The sequence below is a fragment of the Hippichthys cyanospilos genome, chromosome 20 (assembly GCF_059441005.1).
Source record: "Hippichthys cyanospilos isolate Australia breed blue-spotted pipefish chromosome 20, RoL_Hcya_1.0, whole genome shotgun sequence".
Taxonomy (NCBI): domain Eukaryota; kingdom Metazoa; phylum Chordata; class Actinopteri; order Syngnathiformes; family Syngnathidae; genus Hippichthys; species Hippichthys cyanospilos.
In genome coordinates this window covers 6184855-6208203 of record NC_142388.1, presented here as the reverse complement: position 1 = coordinate 6208203, position 23349 = coordinate 6184855, and the positions used below count along the sequence as shown (strand labels likewise).

General features: G+C 40.1%; 2 protein-coding genes across 4 annotated transcripts in view; both read left to right on the top strand.

The window, feature by feature from the left end:
* The window catches only part of LOC148407095 (DNA (cytosine-5)-methyltransferase 3A-like), a 28617-nt gene extending 20619 nt beyond the window's left edge, over positions 1–7998 (top strand). Inside the window, exons 17-24 of one of the 2 annotated variants that reach the window (XM_088403824.1) lie at positions 530–614; positions 710–855; positions 942–1032; positions 1122–1270; positions 1398–1483; positions 1573–1642; positions 1940–2013; positions 3054–7998. In XM_088403824.1, coding sequence (XP_088259950.1) covers positions 530–614; positions 710–855; positions 942–1032; positions 1122–1270; positions 1398–1483; positions 1573–1642; positions 1940–2013; positions 3054–3195 — 843 coding nt within the window. In that variant the 3' untranslated portion in view covers positions 3196–7998. Of the gene's footprint in view, positions 1–529; positions 615–709; positions 856–941; positions 1033–1121; positions 1271–1397; positions 1484–1572; positions 1643–1894; positions 2014–3053 lie in introns of both variants that reach the window. The other variant, XM_088403822.1, reaches the window with a different exon arrangement.
* A 176-nt stretch (positions 7999–8174) lies between these two features.
* Positions 8175–22952, top strand: LOC148407094 (dihydropyrimidinase-related protein 5-like). Of its 2 annotated transcripts, XM_088403826.1 has the most exons (15): positions 8251–8305; positions 11564–11651; positions 13214–13328; positions 13839–13988; positions 16909–17067; positions 17958–18137; positions 18230–18298; positions 18727–18771; positions 18854–18929; positions 19000–19156; positions 19702–19843; positions 20457–20599; positions 20670–20877; positions 20950–21127; positions 22034–22952. In XM_088403826.1, exons 3-15 carry the CDS (start codon positions 13230–13232, stop codon positions 22117–22119), a joined length of 1692 nt encoding a protein of 563 aa, XP_088259952.1. In that variant the 5' UTR covers positions 8251–8305; positions 11564–11651; positions 13214–13229; the 3' UTR covers positions 22120–22952. The 2 variants fall into 2 exon arrangements, with proteins under 2 accessions (XP_088259951.1, XP_088259952.1); XM_088403825.1 differs by lacking the exon at positions 11564–11651 and having other exon boundaries at positions 8175–8305.
* The last annotated feature ends 397 nt before the right edge of the window (positions 22953–23349 follow it).

Below are 23349 nucleotides of genomic sequence, written 5' to 3'. Positions count from 1 at the left end.
GACAGTGTTTTTATAACTTATATTTTGGCCAGTGAAAACGTTTAAAAAGGCTACTCTTTTTACACCGGAATTTTTCAAGGTTAATTAAGGCTTGAAGCATCTTGACATTTGGTGATGATTTGAACCATCAAGGACGTTAATAAATGACGATGTTTGTAAAAAATGCACACTATAATATCATAGGACCAGAAATGATCCATAATATGAAAGTGTTTAAATAAATAATGGATTTTTTTTTTTTTGGTCTGAACACATCAAATCTATTCAATATCAGTTCTAACAAAAGATGTAAAAGATACAACGTAATATATTACAATAAACACTTTTTTCTCCCCTTCAAACAAGTTACAAAGTACTTTGTTAGGACTGTAAATCCTGACATTGATTTTAATGCAGTTTTACTTTTGAGCAATGACAGTTAAAAAAAAAACTCGCACTTTAAACATGGCACTCAATGAACACTTTTGTGCAACGATGTAAGAAAATGTCATCACATGTTATGAATCATTTTGTCATTTTTCTCTTGCAGGAGCCAGCCAAGTTGTACGCTCCAGTTGCAGCAGAGAAAAGGCAGCCAATCAGAGTCTTATCACTGTTTGATGGCATCGCCACAGGTGCGCACAAGGACGTATGTGTGTGTGTGTCCACTGAGATCACAATTGTTTACCGCAACACCACAAAGCGAAATTTTAACGTGTCATGCACTCAGGTCTTTTGGTGCTCAAGGATCTGGGCATCCAGGTTGATAAATATGTGGCGTCCGAGGTTTGTGAGGACTCCATCACTGTCGGCATGGTCAGACACCAGGGACGCATCATGTACGTGGGCGACGTCCGCAACGTAACCCGTAAACACGTAAGTGAAACGTTTTTCACATTGACTGGCTGTTTTCGTAGTTTTTGGGCTTCTCATTTCTGTTGAATGTTATTTTTGTCCATTAGATTGAAGAGTGGGGACCATTTGACCTGGTGATAGGAGGAAGTCCCTGTAATGACCTCTCTATCGTAAACCCTGCACGGAAGGGCCTTTATGGTACATATTATGAATATTTTATAGATTCAGGAAAATCAACTAATGATAACGATTACTGTCTTATATTAAATGTTGCTGAATTTCCGCAGAGGGAACCGGGCGATTATTTTTCGAGTTTTACCGTCTGTTGCACGAGGCTCGACCAAAAGAGGGTGACGAGCGGCCTTTCTTCTGGCTCTTTGAGAATGTGGTTGCTATGGGAGTCAGCGACAAACGGGATATATCTCGCTTTTTAGAGGTACCGTACCCTGAAATATTTGGGGGTTATCTTTGGCACCCCCTTGTGGTTGTGCACAAACCATGCGTGTGTAAATTTTAAATAGCTCTTCAGCACATTTAGGAAGCAAATAACTCTTTTCGTTCAGTGCAACCCTGTGATGATCGATGCCAAGGAGGTTTCTGCTGCCCACCGTGCTCGATATTTCTGGGGAAACCTGCCCGGCATGTCAAGGTGATAAAAAGATACAGACGCCACGGATTATCGTATTGAAAAGAATGATCATTTCAAGGTAGCTTATTGCAAATATCCTCAACAAACAGACCCCTGAGCCCCATGACGAATGACAAGTTAGACCTCCAAGAGTGTCTTGAGCATGGTCGTACTGCCAAGGTATCGCGCATGTGTGTGTGTGTTTGCCCAGAATGCAAGAATGCATGCACTATAGATACATGTCTTTGAGTAGTGTCCATCGTTGAATACATTTATTTTTTGTGGTCACTTAACAATTAATGAAAGTCTGTTATTTTCACTACAAACATAGCCATTCATTTCCAATACCCAGTATCACAGGACAAGTGTGTGCGTGTGTGTTTGTGTTTGTTTGTTTGTGTGTCTGTGTTTGGTTCTGGATGCAAATTCCAGTTTGAGAAGTTGCGTACGATAACGACTCGCTCCAACTCTGTGAAGCAGGGGAAAGATGAGCATTTTCCCGTCTACATGGACAACAAGGAGGACATCCTCTGGTGCACTGAGATGGAAAGGTACATTTATATACACAATAAATACATTACAGGTGAAATCAACAATTAAATTCATGAATAATCATTTTCAATAATCAATCGTTCAGAAATATAATATTGTCTAAAAATGAATTAATGATCACATCTGGAGAGTAATTTTGATGAAAATAGTAGTGAGTTATGGGGATTTTTTTTCCTTGCATGGCGTGCAATGTCATGTCATTGACCGGTACTACCTTTGCGGTCGATCGTGATCGATGAATTGAGGACACTGGGGTTAAGCAGCCAGCCTGCTGCTTTAAAGTGGGTGGTGTTGTTTGATGACATGGTTTGTACCACACTGAAAGTTATGAAGTCTGCACTTCTCTGTAATTAATTCAAAAGAAAAAAATACAGCATGATCTCATGGGTATCGAAAGATGTTTCTTTCTTCTTTTGTTTTGAAAATGCAGTATATAAACAAGGAATGAAGGCTTGATACTTACAAATAATAATAAACTAATATAAATAAGTATAGTAAATAATAATGAAAACAAATTCCCCCAAGACATGGCAAACACTTGGCACACAGGGCAAAGCAGCTAAATTACTTGGTGTAAACCAATGAAAAAAATTAAGCTTACTTAAAACCAAGCACATTTTAAGGCAAATTTTAATCACTTAACAGTCAAAATGTCATTTTCAGCCCTTTCAAAAAGAATTTATTCAATTTTTTTCCCGATTGGATTTTTCACAATGGGTCTCAATTGACAACTAGCACTGTATATATTAGGAATCAGGTGAAAAACTCAACACCATTTCACACTGGTAATTAATATATTAAAGTGAGAAAAGCTGAGGCTTTTGTCATGCAAACATGTGGGAAACGTTGCCCCCTAGTGTTTGATTTGACATGTAGCTTCTACATGTAGCATCTTTGACGTCTACACTCGTCAATGGCATCGAACGAATCAAGTGACATATACTATCGTAAAAATCAAAGAACAATCCACTTCCATGTATTGGTGACAAAAAGTTCTTTCTTGGTTATTCTCTCAATAATTACATGTGTGTATATCCAGGGTGTTTGGTTTCCCCGTCCACTACACGGATGTGTCCAATATGAGTCGTCTGGCCAGGCAAAGACTGCTGGGACGTTCGTGGAGTGTTCCCGTCATCAGGCACCTCTTTGCCCCTCTCAAGGAGTACTTTGCCTGCAACTAGTCACACAACAACTCTCTCTCTCTCTCTCTCTCTCTCTCTCTCTCTCTCTCTCTCTCTCTCTCTCTCTCTCTCTCTCTCTCTCTCCCTCTCTCAATACACACACACACTTACATGCACTTGTGACAACAGATAACTGTACATAGTACACAGGCTTGTACATGAAGGTTGGCTGACACAGATGACCAGACAGACATACACATACACCACACACACACTGCTAAGGACTTCATCCCTAGATCTCGTACTGGCTAATCTCGGTCTCCAGGTGCTACCTTGCACACACTCACACACACACAAACACACACTTGCGAATGCAGTTTCTAATTCCCTTCCTCCTGACCTTAAACTGATGTCTCCTGCTGTTTTTACATTAGTTACAGTCTCAAGGAGGCACCAAAATGCAACATCTCTCTCAATAATATCACCAAAACGTATTATTACACAGTGGAGGTGCTTAAGTTGCGTTATACCAATGCAACCAACATAAATATCAGAACGCCACACACACCAGCTAAAAACCGGCGGTGCTGGCCAGGCTGTGGTCTGGCCGAACGGTGCCACTTTCACGTGACATTTTTACTCTTCTTGGTGCTCTCAGAGACTTTCCGGTCTCGGTTTGTTTTCAGTTGCTGCAGTTTGGGAACCCTAGCGGATTTAAGCCAAATACTTCCACGCGAGCACAGAGGTTAAACCAGCTAGAAAGAGCGTACGAGGGCTGAGAAAGGGGCAAAAGAGAATAATAATCATTCGAGGTAACTAACTGCTCCTTTATTTCTCATTCGAATGAATAATCTTAATGGATGAGTCATTCGTTAGTGCAGCGAGCCGAAGTAACGGAAAAATATCTTTTCATTTGTGCTGGGTATCAAGTGATTCTGAAGGATGCTATAGGAATCCCACTGTGCTATGAGGGTGCGTTTAACCCTTTACTATCTGGGAATGTGCCTTTCAAAAGTTTTTAGTGTCCTCTTAGGAAAAAAAAAAAAAACATCCAGCTTGGATTTTAGTAGGATTTCATACAAAAATGTGATGCACTGTATTTACAGTTACTTGAAATGTCTTTGTCTTTGGAAATGAACATGAAACCCATATAAACCCTTTTATATATGCGCAGTATTTATATTCAGTCATATACAATAATCCCCTGTTACATTGCGGAAAATATGGCATTTGCGTAGCAAAACAGCATTTTCAGTACACCGTATCTGTCCTGTTATGCTAATTTTAGCTTTGTGTGTTAGTGAACTACTGAACAACCTTATTTATCTCCGGTATGCTTGAATTTAATACGCAGTACAGTAGTTCTTCACATTAGTCATTAAGTGAGTTATCCCAGCATGATACGTCCCAAAATTTGCTTCCTCAATTGTTTGTTGCAAACACGTGCTAATATTTAAAATGAATACTGTTGTATTGCATTTGTTCCTCTACTGTTACTCGTTGTATCTCATACAAATAATGTGACTGGAATAATATTTGTTCCAAGTGCCTGGCTGCTACTTAGTGTCGGCGCCGTGCGCGTTTCGCAAAGCAGTTAAGAAGTGCTGTGACTCTAAAAAAATGACAGAATTGTCTGTCAATATGTGAGACGAGATTAAGCGTCAGCAGCATCTTTTTTTTTTTTTTTTTGGCTGTCGCTTTCAAGTTGGTAGCATGTGACTTAAATCATTGTAGCGTCAGTCAGTGTGATAACTTAATACATTTTGTAGCACTTAGATGTGATTCTTTTGATTTTGATGTGAAAAAAATCATCTTTCCATCACTGGATAATAAATTGCAGTAGCGACTTGCAAAAGCAACTGAACGGGCTTTATATTACTTTACTGTAACAAAGGTAATATTCAATGTTATTGCAGTATTTTAGTATTTATTATAAAGCCAAAATCAAATAATACTATCATTAAATATAAACAAACTAATAAAATGACCTAATTTTGTAATTCCCTTTCCTCACATGTTACTAGTACTGTATGATGACGTGCTGAGAGTGCTGATTCACTGATACACGATTTATTACCTGTATAAGGAAAAAAGACAATCATTTGATTGGATTTAGATTTAGTGTAGCATCAGAAATGTGAATCTGTCCTTTCTTTTACAAATTATCCAGAATTGTTGACGCTTGCTTTAAAATCATTTGATCCGCCTCTCCCGTTCATCGTTGGAGTTTTTTTTTAAAAAACCTACCCAAAATCAGCGGAGCGTGAAGCTTGCTGGACTCCTGAGCTGAAGAGACATTTTTTAATGACTTCTAAATATATTTAAACCCCCCTCAGGTGGTCGCTGCCCCTTTGGTGCCCCTGATATGCACGCCCCTGTCTAAAATGATTACAAATCAGCTAAATGGAAAAATAATATCCACGCGAGAGCCTATTTTCATTCGTGTCCGCTATGGTGTCCATTGTCAAGCAAAACAGCAAGCCAGGATGTCCTCTATTGAGCACACTCATTCTCAGTAGAGTAGCTCGAGTAAACAAATACCCACTACAGCGGACACAAAAAAATAGGCTAGGTTTCAGGAAAATATGGCACAATTTTATTATTTATATTCCTTTAATTGCAGGTTTTAAAGCGTAATCAACATGGCTCCACTGAAGTTTAACTCATCCAGCAAGATTATTCAAGTCCGTTATAAAAAAGTAAAGAAAAAAGCAATTGCATGGTGTGGGATAAACTAATTGATCATAAAGTGGGAAACAGTCTCTCTTGTGCCTCGGCCTCTTGTGCTTTGCTGCTGTTTTGTTGGCTGTCAAACAAAAACAAGGCTTGGTCGTAAACAGCGCTATTCACGCTTGACTTCACAGGGATGCAAACTGTCCGCTAGAGGGAGACAGAGGGAGACTTCTTACCATCAGAAAAGTCGTTTCTTTGTTAGTGTGTTGGCCCTCTTGAAATTGAACAGAACACAACAGGGACTTTATTTGTTAATCTCGTTCAGTCTGGTGCTTTTGGTCCCATGTTGACCGCTTTTTCCAGAGTAAGCCTTCCAGTCCTCTGACCTTCCTCAGATACCAGCTGACAACTGGCCACTTACCGTAGACAACACACACACATGCACAATCACAAACAGTAAACCAGCAGTTTTGTCTTGGTTTTTTTTTTTTGGTTTTATTTTGTTTTTGCCGTCATGTTTACTCTCCGTTTATACAACCAAAACTTCAGGTGCTTTTTCAACCAACCTTCAGGTGCTTTTTCAACTCTGCTCTTTATACAGTGCTCTACAGAGCAGGTTACACACACACATATACACACAAACACACAGTTGCTGGAAACACCTTCAATGCGGTGCTGATTTCCTCGAGCTACATCAACTTTGAATGCACAGAACATGCATAGTCACTGTGTTTCCGCAGGACACCTGTCGCCACCAGGCCTTTCATGGCACGGGCCGGTTGTGATGTCATAACCCTGCGCCGCATTGGTGCTCCCAAAACACCCCACATTCCCCCTCTGATACTGCATGTCGGTCCGTCAATGTAATCTCATGTTAGATTAGGGAGTAATAATGATGATGATAATAATAATAATGGTTGTATTATTTACAATAATAATCCGTTATTGTGGGTGCGTGTGTGTGTGTGCGCGCGAGTGTGTGTGTACTGTTCCAGGTCGGTGCTCAGTTCAGTTCAGTCTCAGCCAAGAGGAGGCAGAAGCTAGAGAAAACATATTACAGTTAGTTGTCGTGAATTTGTCTTGTGAGGAGAACTTGTGTGGACGAGAGTCACTCTCAAATAAGAAATGTGTTCAAATAACACTGATTTAACAATAACAATGATTTCATTATTATTTTTGGCAATCGGTCTAATATCAAAATGTTACAAATTTCAGTGTAGTTACTGGAAATATTCTCAGAATTCTCTAGTCCTCTATGAAAGCACACTGACTGTTTTTCCAAATTAAAATGATAATCAACATTTTTACCGATTTTTCTGACATGTTATAACCGAGCCATCAAGTAAAAAAAAAAAAAAAATGTATTGTCAATTTGAAATTTGGGATTGAATGAAAAATGCGTTTTTATGTTGTTGTTTTTTTTATTTATTTTTTTAAGTCAAGATATTCAATCCCAAGTACTACTTATTATTTTTTTTATTTTATTTTTTCGATAGTTTGGCCAAAGAAGCCCTTAAAAATGGCTGGTACCAAATGAAATCAAGTAGTAAAGTAATGTAAATCACAGAATCGCAAGCCAAACAGATTGGAAACTGAATTTGTGGCGTGACGTGAACACATTTCTGTTTGAGAGTTCAAAGGGTCAAAAAGCCAGAAGAAGCCAGGTGTAGTTTTGATTGACAGCTGTCAGATGCCAGAGCTGATGTTGTCTTAAGACAGTGAAGACGGTTTGCCTTGAAACAGATTTTAGGCTGGGTGTTGCGCAATTTTCAACACTGATATTACACACACACACACACGCAAAAAACAAAATACTGTTGTTCACTTTCACACGGAACACTGCACATACAAATTTTCCAAACACAACACCTACAGACTCAATGCTGCAGCGCATTCAGATGACACTCATCTCAAGGACTAAACGAAAGATGAGATTTTAGGAAAAGTGGAACTGCTGGTGTTTCAAAAAGGTGCTACAATTGTTTTCTGAAAATAAGAAAAAAAAAATATTGCTAGGAGTATAAAAGTTTGTCTTTACAATGACTGTATTTAAGTTTGTTGTAGTAATGAAGAGGCACTATTATTATTTTACTCTTGTATGAATATGAACTAATTAAAAGGCATTTTAACTTTGTACTTGAACAATGTAAGAAAAGAACCGTGAATAAAAAAAAAGATTGTTTCTTGTGATTTGGTGAATGTCTTTCATGTATTTCAATTCAGAAACGGAATAATAAGTACCAACGCTGGTATATTCCGACGGCGATTGAACGCACCATTATCTGGAGGCAAGAGACACGCCCCTGTCGACTGCTATATCTCGTTCCCCATTGGTCAATTGGGCTACGTTTAAGTGTGGATTTGAAGGCTTCCCATTGGCTGCTGCTTGGCAAGTCTGAAGGCAGCATCTGTGCCTCTCGCTGTGCCAGCTGTCCTCGCACACACCGCAAGAAAGCACCCGGGCCAGAGTGTCAAGGAAAACCCGAAGAAATAACCGGTAAGGCGCCGTTAAAATATCACTCAAATGACCACACCACTTTTATGCTAACCTTAATTCGTCGTCGTGTCAATTAATTCAGCGAAAACCACCTGTCGTGTTGATGATTAAAACGTTACATTGCAATTTAAAGCTAATAGACTATTAATAACCGTCGAGGTGCTAACGTCTAAAATTTTCAACCAAAGATATCATACAGGGGGGGGAAAAAAATACATATTCGGTCACGTCATGAGCTGATGTCTAATACATGATTTATTTGTTCACCCCCCGTCGGAATTTGTCCACTGAACTGGTCATTAACGCTTAGCAACGTGTTAAATGCTTCTCGACTGTGTGTGTGTGTGTGTGTGTGTGTACTGGCGTGCCATCACTGCAATAATAAAACCTGCGTTAGCTATTATGTAATATTCGTTCACGGCTTCTTCTCTTTGCCACCAAATATTGTGAGAGGATGAAGCGAGGACGATGTTCAACAGGAAAGGTGTGTTACACCGCGATTTTCCTTTGTTTTAGATCAGCGTCTGCACCAGAACGTCTTTTTGTGCATTACTGATCCAAATCGGTGTAAATATGACATCATTTCAATAGGGACCAATGTGCCTGGGCATATTCATGATATTGACTTAAGTATTGGGACACCGTGCATTTGCACCCACAGTATATTTCCAAAAGGCAAGGTGCATTTGCTATGGTAATGTTCCAAATGGAATTTGCTTGTATCAGTACTACACACAGCAGTCCTTGGCAGAGGTCTTAATCCACCTTCTGTCATCTCTTATTCCATTAATCCACCTGATGTCTTAGGTTGTGCTACGATCTGAATTAAAGAAAACAGTGCGGGCGTTGGCATGACTCAGCAAAATGTACACTTCAGTGTCTTTTCATCGCTGGACTGTATTTATACTTGGGCCGATTTTATAGGCCTCTCATCAGTACATTGTAACAGATTTATACATTTTTTCATTGACTTGGTTGATATATGTACTGTATATATCGGAGCTGCAATGAACTATCATTTTATCCAATGTGCATTCATTTAATAATGTTGTTATCATTTTCTTCCACAGCATTCTTGCAGAATTTTATGCAAATGATGGCACACTCCTGGTAGCGTGAGAATAAGTGGTCGTGCCATTTTGAACTTTGACATGTTGTCACCATCTGGGTGAAATTTCAGCTCCCTAGTGCCTTCTTTCAGTGGTTTGCATTTGATGTGAAATGCCTAAGATGTAAAGATCAAAAGGATTGCACTCAGGGGTAAATCATCAACTATTATGTTTGTCAATGAAATATATATACACTGTTTCTTGGAGACTAGAAATGACAAATTATAAGAATCGAAAATTGCCATTAATTTTTATGAAATTTGAAGGAAAATGCCATATTGGAATATGAAGGTCTTCAGAATGATCTGAAATTTTTAGGAGGGGTTAGAATTGCATATCCAACATACTAGGGATATCGATCGTTGGTATCGGCAACTACTAAAGGTACTAAAGTAATTCATTAATTGATTACTTTAGTACATAATTAAATCAGTACCAGCCATTTTAATATCTAGCGGATGCCAAATATTTGAAAATAATTGGAAAAATATATACGGTGTATATATAGACACATCCAATAAAATGACAATGCAAATAGATTTTTTTTTTTTTTTTAATTGGGGTTATTCTAATAGTGAAGTAGCCAAAATCTAAACCAAAACTTATGCACTGAGGAATCCTCTACCTGCTGAACTAAGATTTTATCAAGTACGGTTTGTAGGCGTCACAGTCATGTCAACTTTCGAGGCACATATATCCCCCCGGAATTTTAGCTATACTCGGAATTGTCGTACTTCAGCGGCATTTCACTTTCGAAAGTTCCTCTGAACATCCACCATGTTTGGCGGGAGTGTCAAATTTGCACAGATGCAGTGACGTCCCCAAAAAAAAAAAAAAAAATCATCTGTCACGAAAATGCAGACTAACATCTGGATAGAGAGAGAGATGAACCTAATCCTCATCGGTGCCCCACTTTGCTCCACTTCATTTTTTGTATGATGTCTTATGTCATTTACTTGATTTGTCCGTCAACCTTTCAGCAGCACCTTCCGTTAACCTCAATCCTTGTATCCCTGCATGTCATATCTATTCTCCTCTTTGATTGGTCGTCCTATCGTGGCGTTCATTCTTTTTATACCCCGACACGTGCGCAAAATTACAAAGACGTGCCTTGTCACTGCAGCAGCGATTAAAGCCCAGATCAGAAGCCAGCAGCTGTCTGCCACATTCTCACTTACAACACAGCGGAGTGGACTTATTTGTCATGTGTACGTGTGTGTCCATTCGTCACGTTGTAAACTCGCAACGCTTGATGTGATGTCGTCCAACTGGGTCGCAGCACGACTGTTTATGTCAAGTATTCATTTTTAGTTCCTTATTTAGTTAATTGTGAGACAACCGTCATTACTGATTTATGAGAATAACAGGGATTGTTGAGTCATAATGTATTTTGTTTTGGGTGTCTCCGTGGTTGAAAATGTGCAACGATTCAAGTGGCTCAGCGACAGCTTTGAGGGTGCGGTCACACTCGTCGTTCACACATTTCGCACGGATTGACAAGTGGAGCGTTTGGGAGGTTTCATCCCGTAATTGAAGTAATAATGCAGTTATTCTCAGCCTTGTTTCAATCAAGGCATTTTTCTGCCCACTTACCAGCGCTAAGCATTTTTGGGTGAGAAAAAACAACAACAAAAAATGTTAGAACTACATTAGTATTAGTAGTGTTATCTCAAGGTACTGTATATATATTTTTAACAACTTCAGATGTCAGGTCTTGTGTAAGAATTTAACAAACTAGAGGTTTACATTTTGCACTGGTATCATTATAACACAATGCCGCAATAAGATGCTTCATGTTCCAAGTAATTTGTTCTTAATTTGAAATGAAAACTGCTCTTCCTGTCACAGCATTAAAGGCATTGAATTAGATTTGCTCATTTAGGCAGAATCCAACATACTCCTTTAAAATTTTGGTGAAAAAATTGGAAGAAATCAGTGACGCAAGTTGGGCTGTCACTAATTGAGTTATCACCCTCCCCATGTACCTCCCTGTGTACCAGGACAAGCAATGGAACTGTATGTCAAGACAGTCTTTGCACATATGTTATGTGCAAGCCTTTCCCACCTTGCAATAATTGAATATTATTTTTGTCACTCTTTTTTTCAATTGGAAAAAAATCCCCAATTTGTTATGTCAATTTTTTTGCAGGAGTCTTTCCCCCTTACCAGTTCCGACTGAGCTTTTCAAAGTCGACTTACTCGCCTTGGTCAACTTTTTTTCACAGAACAACTAGCAAGTGAGTCAAAAACATTTCTGTTATTAATATAAACATGTAATAGTGGTGACGGATTCTAATTAAAATGCATTATCGGGGGAAAGCATTGGAAAGCGCCGATTCAACAACCAGTTAATGGAGATGGTCAGACCGAGACAATTTTGTGTCGATGTGGTGAATTTGACTCAAACATATTCCTTGGTGCTGTCATTCCACGACGCCATCACGCAAGAGTTGCATGTGTGTGAGTACGTTGGGGCCTTGTTTCCACTGAAAGCAGCCCAGTTCCCATCTCCTGGGAAACCAGCCTTTTATTCTGGCTGCCAAGCCTGAGGGACACTACTTTCCATAACCTCCTCCCCTCCCCCCAAAAATATTCCCAGCATAGACATGACTGTCATCAAGCGCAGACAAAACTAGGCGGGACAGTAAGGTTTTCGTCTGGCCTTTGCCAAGCTGGGCCAAAAATGCATCAGAATGAACTGGTCCACCTGCCATTTGCTTTTTGGGGTCCTTATCACATTGTTCACTCTTCATTCTTCGCTTCTACTCCCCCCCCCCCTGTCCCCATCCCCTCTACTCTGCTTCCCCCTCTGTTCTCATCCATCTCTTTGACTTGATTCTGTGTGACTGGGACTCAATTGTGTTCTGCTTGCAACAACAAACACACACACACTGTTTATCGAACCCATTTGGAAACATTTTGAGGTGCATCTTCCTGGTAGCCTTTGCAGAAGGTTTCAAAATTTGAATAGTTTGGGGTTTTCATGTGGTGACGATCTTTTCATACGGTCAGTTTTCTGAATGAAGTAATCCCCTCATTGGGATGTGCTTTGTATACATCATGTTTGATATTTTAGGTTCTTGTAAATTATGGAGGAGAAAAGGACTGCAATTATTTTAATTAGATGCATAATTCTGAGGGAGGTCTCATGGGAACATTGAATTTAAGCTTCTTTAACGAGGGTTTCAGTTCCACGCGCTAATGATTTTGAAACGTCACGACATGTAATGGTCGTTTTTGCACGTAGTTCATTAAGTGCTTTCTGAATTGGTTGGTCGTGCTCCTTAGCTACTAATTCCAATTTTTTTGTTTTTTGTTTTTTGCATTTGAGTCAGAGTCATCTGATTTTGAGGATCTGCCGATATCAAATCCCAATTCGATAACTCGTTAATGTATTAGTTACAGAAAAACAAATGTATGCAAATTGTGTGTTCAAATTTCTAATTTTTTTTATTCTTTGCAAAAATACAACGGCTTTTTACTGTACATCACTAGTTAAAAACTCTTTTAAAGCAAGTAGCTGAACATATTTAAATGGCAATAATTGTGTTTTTTCTAGCCCTTAAAACCCCAAAATGATTATAAAATTAAATTTGCCTAACCCCGGTATTTTTCCATAGTTCCAATCACCTGAAAATGCCGTGATTGAGCACCATTTCTGATCACATGATAAAAAAAAAATGCTAAATGAAGGAACATATGTATGTCCAGCGGGTGGTCTTAAATGAATCGAATGAGCCTAGGTTTGTTTTCTTCATCCGAAAGAGACTTAAAATCGACATTTTTTTTTTTCTATCAGGAGTTTGGCTGGTAACATGGGGTCCATGCGAATTCTCATCAAGGGAGGAAAAGTGGTCAATGATGACTTCACCCACGAAGCGGATGTTTACATCGAGAACGGCATCATTCAGCAGGTAGGCTTGGCTAATAAGCCACCAAATCCAAAACCACAGCAGCAAACGCCACAAAGAAAAGTCAGCGATGATACTTCTAGATATTTAGCACAACTGTTACATTTTTGCAGTATGCTTAGTAATGCGGAAGTGTGCATGAGCACTGCTACAACCCCTGAATGTTTTTCACCAATCTTAAAACGTCTCGTTGTTCATTCACAATACAAAAATCATTGCTTGGCGAGTCAACTCTGCAAGCACTAGTGATACCGTTATCAGCGATCTGCACCGCGCTTCCACGAATGTCCACTGTGAGGCACACTTGAGTGTGAAAACAATCCTCTAAAATAATCATGTCATGTATTTTCAAAATAACTCTGAATGCAACTCTTAAAATTACGCAGAAAGCGAGTTTGTTAGGAAAAAAAACACTTTTGTGACATCGCATTTTGGGAGCCATGTTGTAAGACCCAAAACGCGCACAGATAAGCGTCATAGCGACATCATCAAAAGGCGTGACGTGTGTTATAGGTGGGGAAGGAGCTGATGATTCCAGGTGGGGCCAAGGTGATTGACGCATCGGGGAAGTTGGTGCTGCCTGGTGGAATAGACACCTCTGTGCATCTGCAGCAGAATTTCATGAACGCCGCCATCCAGGATGACTTTTACAGTGGCACCAAGGTATGCAGGCAAACAGGATACCAAATGTGGCCTTTTTTGTTTTGCTTTTTTAGTTATTTATTGCTGCCACAGAGTGAGGATATTAGGTCATTTCATGCCAGCTAGGGTTGTGTCTTGAGTCATTTTAAAATTGATTATCCTCTTGATTATTTTATTGATTAATCAAGTAATTGCCGCCCACTCCTACTTCTATTTTTTTCCTAAAACTCTAGTAAGGTTGTACATGATTTGAAGTGAGTGAATTCTACAAATATGAATTTTTGGACATCAAAAAAATTTGATAATGTGATGCTATGCTAACTGGTTAGCAATCGCGATTAGCATTACAGCTAGCGATTATCATTAAAGGTCAACAAACACTACCATTTATTTCACACATACATCATGTTATATGTACATTAGACATATATTAGTGTCCTTAGAGTCACTTACAGATGATGCTTCATCACTATTCCATGAATAAATTTGACTCGCCTCTATGAGGACAATAACAACTAAATCTGCTAAGATTGAATTTGAGATGTTTTACTTGTTTTAGAATCTGTGAAGTTTGAACATGAGCCATTATTTAATATCTTCTATTTTTGAATTTTTAGACACCAACAACATTTGCCATGCTAACCGGTTAGCGATCACAAGCGTTAGCATGCTAGCGATTACCTTTTAAGGTCAATAAACACCAGCCTTTTATTTCACACATACAAGAATGAATTAATTTAGAATTTGATGTCTATAGCTGTTAATGGCGATTAATGATTTTACGCTCTGGTGTTAAACTCAAGGCCCGTGGGCCAGATTTGGCCCCCCACATCATTTTATCTGGCTCTTGTAATGCTAATTAGGACTTCAAGTTTCTGGCTAAAAATTATTAAGTTTTGATTTTTGGGGGGGTTAACAGTGCCCTTTTTACGGTTTTTAGTGGCCTCTGAATTCAAAATGTGTGACGATCATATTTAAAATTCCTTCGACCAGCGTCATAACGGCCCTCCGACGAAAACTACAGATAAAAAGTGCCCCATGATAAAAAAAAGAAAAACAGTTTGACACCCCTGATTTAACACATTCATTGCCAGCGTGGGAGTGAACGAGTTTAGCAGTCTTCTCATGTTCGAACACTAAAGTATTTGGAAGATTAAGCGCTTCTAAGCATTAACAGCAACACTGCGGCTTAGACAAAACGACTGGCTTAATATCTAATGGAATGCCAAGTGAAATTGGGTGAGAGATTTTTTTTGGGGGGCATACCCAATCCTCCACATGGCTGCTCACCCCAGGAATCCCCTAATCACCATCTCTCTACCCACTGACCTCGCTACCATGGCAACCAACCCCCTGCTTAATGGGGAAAAAAAAAATCAAGATTGTGTTTGTGTGTGCATGTGTTCTCCCTGTCTCCTTACGCCGCCATTTTCTTTGCATCAAGCCGGTCTGATCTCACCCCACTTTCACACCATCTCCCCATATATTTGACTCACCGCATGTGGTTTGTGATCGGATATGTAATTTGTCCTGGATTAACCTCTTAAGTGTATGACAAGTCGTTTTGGCTTCGGCGTGGTAGGAAGTGTTCCAATTTTTTTGATTTTTGAAGATGGCTGTCCGTCAAAGCGCCATAATGAGTTCTCGCTGCGTTCGTTCCATCTTTCTCTGTGTGTTTTTTTTCCCCCTCATCTTCCTTTTGTCTTTCTTCCAAGGTGATTATCCTCACAGTAGGGGATCATGGTCTCGAAATTAGTAATGGGCTAGGGCTAAAATACTGGATCCTTGTCCAGCCATTTTTCTCCATTAAGAAAGCGTATTTGGATTTGAGTGAGCGAGTGTAAATTGACATGGGGAAATCATTTGCATATTCATTGGGTGTGGGGGATTTGCTTATTATTAATCACCATCGGGTTCAGTGTTTAAAAAAACTAAAAATCATACTATACAGCACTATATATATTTATTGGGGGAGAATAGCTAACCACGCTTTTTTTTTTTTTGTAGTGTGGGGGGGACTTATTCCAGTATACTGTACTTGGTTATTATTTTTTGCAGGGGGTATATACATGTGTTTTTTTTTAATTTGTGTGTGTTTGTTCCATCACGTAAACTGACGATAATTGTGGCAATATTTTGCACGTTTTGACCTTTGTAAATTTTATATTTGAGGTTTTATTGTATAATAGCCATCTTTGCTGGGCTAGGGGGAATAAATCAACTCATTCGTTGCCATTGATAAGGTATGCAACTGAATCGATGACTTCTTTACTGATGCTGTTTAGAGCAATGGGAAAATGTGTCTTTTTTTTCCCATCACCACCACAACACTATTCTAGTGATGGTTATGAATGGGCGACTGTTGGTGTAATTTCACCGAAGCAGAGGGAGACAAGGATGGTAGGAACATGAATGTCATAGTAGAGCAGTGTCTGTTGCCATGGTTACACAATATGGTGCATTTACTACCGAGCTGGCGGCGGTGAGTCACAGCTGAGCGCTGCTTTCGCCTCATGTGGTTTTCATCCCGGTTTTTTCGTCTTGTCACTCTTCCTGCACTTCTCTACTTCCTTTTTTTCCTGCACGTTGAGTGGCTAGATCAAGAAGGAGCCATAAATCCTTTGATGGATATTTCATTTTAGATGGCCACCAGTCTGCATGAATCAAATGTATTTTTTTTGCTATTTTTACTTTAATGTTCTCCTGAGAGCCAGCCCATTTCATTTCATGAGGAGATTTGTTTTTGGTCGCTATCTTTGGACACATTTGCACTATCCTACTAAGTCCTTTTGTGCTCAGTACTTCCTGGCCTGTCCGTTGATGTTTCATGTGTTTGGATGGGATGCAGTAAACTTTGCAGTCTTGCTGAAACAAAATGGGCAAAACAGTTGGCACAAATTAACAGACTGGGTGTCTTTCCTCTTCTTTTCGCTTGGCCCAGGCAGCTCTGATGGGCGGCACCACAATGGTGATGGCGCTGGTCCTGCCTGAGCAACACTGCTCCCTGGTGGACGCTTACGAGAACTGCCGAGCTCTTGCCGACGCAAAGGCGTGCTGCGACTACGCTCTGCATGTGGGCGTGACCTGGTGGGGGCCAAAGGTAAAGTCAGGGCCACGTAGCAACTGCCACCTCTCAAGCTTTTGACCCACTGAACCAAAATACATGCGTGCATTTTCATGTATAGCTGAAATGTGTAATGACCTAGATTATAATGCCTACACAAACTAGGTTAATGCGCATATTCATTGAGCACATTAGGCAGATACTCTGAGTCACTATGTTGGGTTTTTTTCAGCCTTTGGCAAGACAATCTCTGCTATATCATCTGCCGAGACTGTGTACGCATGGCAATAGTAGTAGCCACACTGCCACGGTCTGAGATCTTATAGTCTGGAAACAGTTGGTCCAAAAATAACCCAAATTGGGTCAGAAATGGACCCATTCAACTTTTAGGTTTTGTATTAAACAAAAAAGGTTAAATCATTAGAATATAAAAAAAATAATAAATGTACATAGCAACACGATTTTGAGTTCAGCCTGATTTCCCATTTAGCACAAATAGTTAGGTCAAAATGAGTAACTCAAAATAACAATTGCATTGTCTTGTTTGAAAAACCTTATAAGTTGGGTCAGTGTTTTTGACCCAACAGTTTTTAGAGTGTCCTGCTGTGACTGTAAGCATGGCAATAGTAGGCACAAAAAAGTGTGTTTCACACAATAACTGTATATTTATACAAGCAATTAAAATAGACGTTTTTGAAAATTATTTCCGCTTTAATATTCACAATGGCAATCCTTTCATGTACTGGACCTTTACCGTTTTGTTACTTAACTAGCAAACCTATTTAATAATGATATTATAATACATTTCAGTTGCATTTTCTAGCGGACTACGGTTTTAGTTGATGTAGTGTGCTCTAATTCTGGCTTGCCAAGCTCTTTTCACGCCCCATATAGCAAACGCACTCATTCCTACGCCCCACACTCAGGTGCATAATGAGATGGAGTCCCTGGTCAGGGAACACGGGGTGAACTCCTTCCAGATGTTCATGGCCTACAAGGATATGATGATGCTGAGGGACTCGGAGCTGTACCAGGCCCTGCAGACCTGCAAGGACATCGGCGCCATCGCGCGTGTCCACGCCGAGAACGGGGAGCTGGTAGCAGAGGTGCGCAATGCGCGCACGCCATTGTATTACTGTCTATCATGAACATCTGGATTTATAAACGGAAGCGCAATTTTACGTGCATTCCTTTTCAGGGTGCTAAAGAGGCTCTGGAACTGGGTATCAGTGGACCTGAGGGCATTGAAGTCAGCCGCCCAGAAGAGGTAAGCTTTCATTTCCAGACCTTCAAAAACAGGACTTTTTTTTTTTCCTCCAAAATTGAAAGCTTTGAAAATGCACTTAAGAAAAAAACTGTTTATGATTTGGTGACTGGTTTGGTCCTAATGTCCTGAAAACGTCAAAAATCGCTGTCAATTTTTTCTACAGTTCAAAATTTAAATGTTTTCTTTTGATTCACCATAATGATAATCTGTTTACTTTTATAGAGGCTGTAATTCTGAGGTTTTGGAACATTTAAGCTCCCAAAACAATTAAGCGATCATTAAAAATAACTGATGAATTTGATCAGCTATTAGTTGCCGATTAATCATTGCACCTTTACAAATGTTTTGAATGGCTGTATTTTGCCCCTCAAAAAAATCCCTATTTTCTCCAAATATCTTATGTCTGCTTCTTTTTTTCTTTTTTGCAGCTGGAGTCAGAAGCCACACACAGAGCCGTCACAATCGCCAATCGGGTAAATCGACACACGTGACCCGCCTGTGTGAAGATGACGATGAGATGAGGAAGCAATTATAAATCTATTTTTATGCTTCCAGGCTCACTGCCCTATCTATCTGGTGAACGTGTCCAGTATGTCCGCCGGAGATATGATCGCTGCCGCCAAGATGCAAGGTTGGTCCTAACACAGTCAAAACACACGCACAGATGACCAACGACGGTAACCAACTTCTCGTATCTGCAGGCAAGGTGGTCCACGCGGAGACCACGGTCGCTCACGCGGTCTTGAACGGCATGCAGTACTACCACCAGGACTGGGCTCACGCCGCCGCCCACGTCATCGTCCCGCCTCTCCGCCTCGACCCCAACACCCCGGGCTACCTCATGGGACTGTTGGGCAAGTGCGTGCGCCGGGGTTCTCACTTTCAAACGCGGTCTCGATTAATCCCTCCATTAATCGGATATACTTTGAATTCAAATAAGTTACAATCACGTTATGTATTTAGTATTGTTTAGTGGTTTAAAAAAAATAACTAAACAACAAGTAGGCAGTGTCACTCAAGCGAGATCGGTGTTGTGCACGCCAAGATCTTTGAAAGTCAGTCACTGGCTCCATCATTGTTTTCTCAAAGTCAAAGCAAATCTGCTTTTGCAAGCAGATTTCTTATTTTGATTAAACACAAAAATTAATCACACACATATAATCACGCTACTTTCATGTTGTCCTCCATATAAGCGGACTTACTCCCTTTCAAAAAGAAATTATCGATCCTTTTCCCTTTTTTTCTGACGTTACGGAACAAACCCCTTACTGAATTTCATATTATTGTGCTGTTGACTGGACCGAACGTCCTGTTTTTGAGTGAGGGATGAAAATGACTGAAACTTAGGTTGTCCTTCGGCCACCGTGTCAATTATGTGTGTTATCCATATCTTTTTCTTCCAGTGACACTCTGAGCGTTGTGGCATCAGAGCACCGTCCTTTTAGCACCAAGCAGAGGGCTTTGGGCAAGGAGGACTTCACCAAGATCCCACATGGAGTGCCTGGGGTCCAGGACAGGATGAGCGTCATATGGGAGCGGGGGGTGGTACGTCCGTTCGCTCGCATGTACAGTCGCATTGTTGTTTGCTACGTGGGAGGAATTCCGCAAATCCCACACTGTGAAAAATGTACTCATGCCCGCATATTAACACCTTCCTTTAGGCATGCAGGAAAATATTTAGCCAAGTCGGTTAGTGGACTTTAAAAATAGGGCAACTAAAAATATCCGCCGTGAAGTGACGAGAGAGCCTCCGTTTTCTACACGGACCTTTCTTGCAGACACATGCAGTGTTGTAAAAAGTCCCCAAAAATATTACGAGTTCCCAATTGAAAAAGAAATAAAGTCATGTTAAACTACTGCAAAGTGGATTAGACAAATGACATCCGTACTTTGGGATAAAGAAAGAATACATACGCATTGTTTTTGTCATGTGAAGTGTAATTGCAATAAAATAAGATACTAAATACCCGATAATAAAATACTGACCTAATTCATTCTTAATTCTTAACTCACCAGCCATTTTTAGACCGTACCTAAGAAAGAGACTTGGAAAAACCTGAAAAAAATGCATGTTTATAAACAAAAATACCCAATAACTGTCCATAAAAATGTCTTCGGGATTGAAAGATTGACTAGAGACAGCCCTACCCTCCTTTAGGTTACAGGAAAGATGGACGAGAACCGTTTTGTGGCGGTGACAAGCGCCAACGCCGCCAAGATCTACAACTTGTATCCGCGTAAGGGTCGCATCATCCCCGGAGCGGACGCCGACGTGGTTGTGTGGGATCCAGACGCAACTAGGTGAGTTACCACATGATGGCGAAATCCCGCCAACATCCTTCACCCGCCACCCAATGTGCCCTTTGCGCAGGACGATCTCCGTCGGCACTCAGGCGCAAGGAGGGGACTTCAACCTGTACGAGGGCATGCGCTGCCACGGCGTCCCGCTGGTCACCATCAGCCGAGGTCGTTTGGTGTGCGAGAACGCAACGTTCATGTGCGCCGAGGGCTCCGGAAAATTCTACCCGCAGCGCACCTTCCCTGACTACCTGTACAAGAAGATGGTGCAGAGGGAAAAAGTGCGTACATACTGGATGCGTTCAAATAAGCGCCAGACTATTTGGATGTCTCATTTCTTTATCTGTGGACAGGCTCAGGCATATAAAGGGGTTGACAGGGACCCCTATTCTGGCGACGTGGTCAAAGTTACCAACGCTATGAAGAAGGAGCTTGGTTTGAGCCCCGTTGATGGAGACGGCACTAACAAAAGTGGGGTGAGGGTGCAACAGGGGGTTCGAGATCTCCATGAGAGCTCTTTCAGTCTCTCGGGTATGTAAAAAAAAAAAAAAAGGAATCGAAACACTAAAGCAGCACAGTTGTGTTCAATGGGTCAAAAATAACCCAATTGATTTTTCAAAACAACCCTGAAAAATCAAGCAGATTGTTGAGGGTCTTTGATCGGTCCATTTTGAGAATAGACTATAGAATAGTTCTTTATTTTCATTGTTGCACGTACCATGTAGAACGGTCCATTTTTGGATTTTTTTTGTTTTTTTTCTTTTTTTAACCAACCGATTTGACGGCGGACTTATTCCCACGCAACCTGGAGTCTTCAAATAACTCCAAAAACATTCGGGTCAAAATAACACAACTATGAGGATTAAAAAAAAAACAAAAAGGACCAACTGCGACTATGTTTTGAGGCCCAACTTTTTGAGTAATTAAATCTCGTAAAAAAGGTTGTGTGATAAACAAATGAACAGAGCAGCCGATTAGCTTAGTCTTAACCCAAAATCATCTTATTTTGTGGCTAATTAGTTTGACTCCATTTTTTTATTTCAGTTCACCAAAAATATTGTGTAAATAGTTTAATACCAAAATAGTCACCCTCAAAAAAATCGATTGCCTTTACGTTATTTACGTTTTTAGGTTTAATGTATAACCCAAAAACTTGAATTAAATTGACCAAAATGGGGTTGATGGCTTACTAGCCCAACATTACTTTTTTTGTTGTTTATAAACTGTTTATAAGGTGTGATTATTTTTTCCAATATACTGTCTTTGCTCCAAAAACAAACGTTGGCCTCACCTGAAAACTTTTTGGGGGGAAATCATGCAGTTTCTGTAGATTTAAATGACAAAAACAGCGAAAAACCTAAAAAAAAAACAAATTTACTACATTCCTTGTATTTGTAGGTGGACCAATGGTTTTTGAAATAATCGTGTTCTCCATAGGATCTCAGGTTGATGACCACATCCCCAAGAGGTCCTCCGCTCGGATCCTGGCCCCTCCTGGCGGCCGCTCCAGTGGAATCTGGTAAACTCTGACCCGAGGAAGTCAACCGCCCAAGCCTCCTTGTTTTTGTATATTTTTGAACAACCAAGAAAACCTGCACTGATTTTCAAAGTTTTAACGCTAAAATGGAAATTGTTCTCAGTGATTGGCCAAGACCTTATGATCAGTTTGCTAAGGGGATTTTCACAAATCTAGTTGGGAGTCTTCACCCTGAAACGATGAAATATGCCAGAGCTAGGTGCTATTGTATAACATCAATTTCCAAATTTCAGCAACCGCAACAAACCAGTGAATCATTCATTTCAGTTAAAATGCATCTTGGAGTTCTATAGCAGTGAATGAGTTAAGATGCTTGACAGAAGAAAAAAAAAAAGCTAAAAAAAAAAACTAGTTTTTTCATGACGTGATGTCGAGTAAATATCTAGTAGAACTGGATTCAGTAAAACATCCCTGTTAAACACCCAAGGTCACAAAACGAGTAAAGAATTCTGTTTGGGAAAAATTCATCTACTGTGTTTAGCTTTGTTTTTGTTTCCAACGGATGGGCTGTGTTGTGTGGTGATGACATCCAACTGTTCAACATACTGTGTGATCTTTGCTGCAACACTCTCCAGAATTTGTCACGCCACTGCCTCTTAGCGAGAAACCACAAGTGAAAGATAACCCAGGAGTTTTCACTTTCAAATGATGCAAACGCCATCATCAACACAATAGTATCTTGAGAAATGAGAATGGTTAGCATCACGATTGCAAGCAAGAAGCTCAAGAGAACAGGAAGATTGAGCTGCACAAGCTCCTAACTTAAGCACAGATCCTCGCACCTCCTTTCCAGCACTGTTTAATCTTGACCACATTTTTTTTAGTGTCTGTGCACTGTACATTTAGGATGCTTTTCTTTTAGTTCAACGAATAATTGTGCCAATGTGAGTGATTCACCCCTATTACTGCGCACACCATGCATGAAAAGAACCACTTACCGATATGGATGGCCACAGGTTCACAACTGGTGCTTTATTTTTCATAAATGGTATAAAGGGTGTTCGTTTTATTGTGGATGATTGTTGTTTAGAAGGCACTGTGAATTGTCAGTGAATGTGCGTTGTCGAGCTTGTGAATTGTTTCGTTGGAAAGTGAACCTGTTGAATATGTACTGTGGCTGCTTGTTTCTTACCACGAAAGTATTGGTAAAACAATAAAAGAAAAAAAAAAAAAGCTTCCAGGTTTGTTTGTTTTTTATGAAGCCTTATCGTGTGAT

Coding starts and splice junctions, on each gene's coding strand:
- LOC148407094 (XM_088403825.1), top strand. CDS start 13,230: ATGGGGTCCATGCGAATTCTCATCAAGGGAGGAAAAGTGGTCAATGAT. Junction 13,329..13,838: donor AGAACGGCATCATTCAGCAG/GTAGGCTTGGCT, acceptor CGTGTGTTATAG/GTGGGGAAGGAGCTGATGAT. Junction 17,068..17,957: donor TGACCTGGTGGGGGCCAAAG/GTAAAGTCAGGG, acceptor CCCCACACTCAG/GTGCATAATGAGATGGAGTC.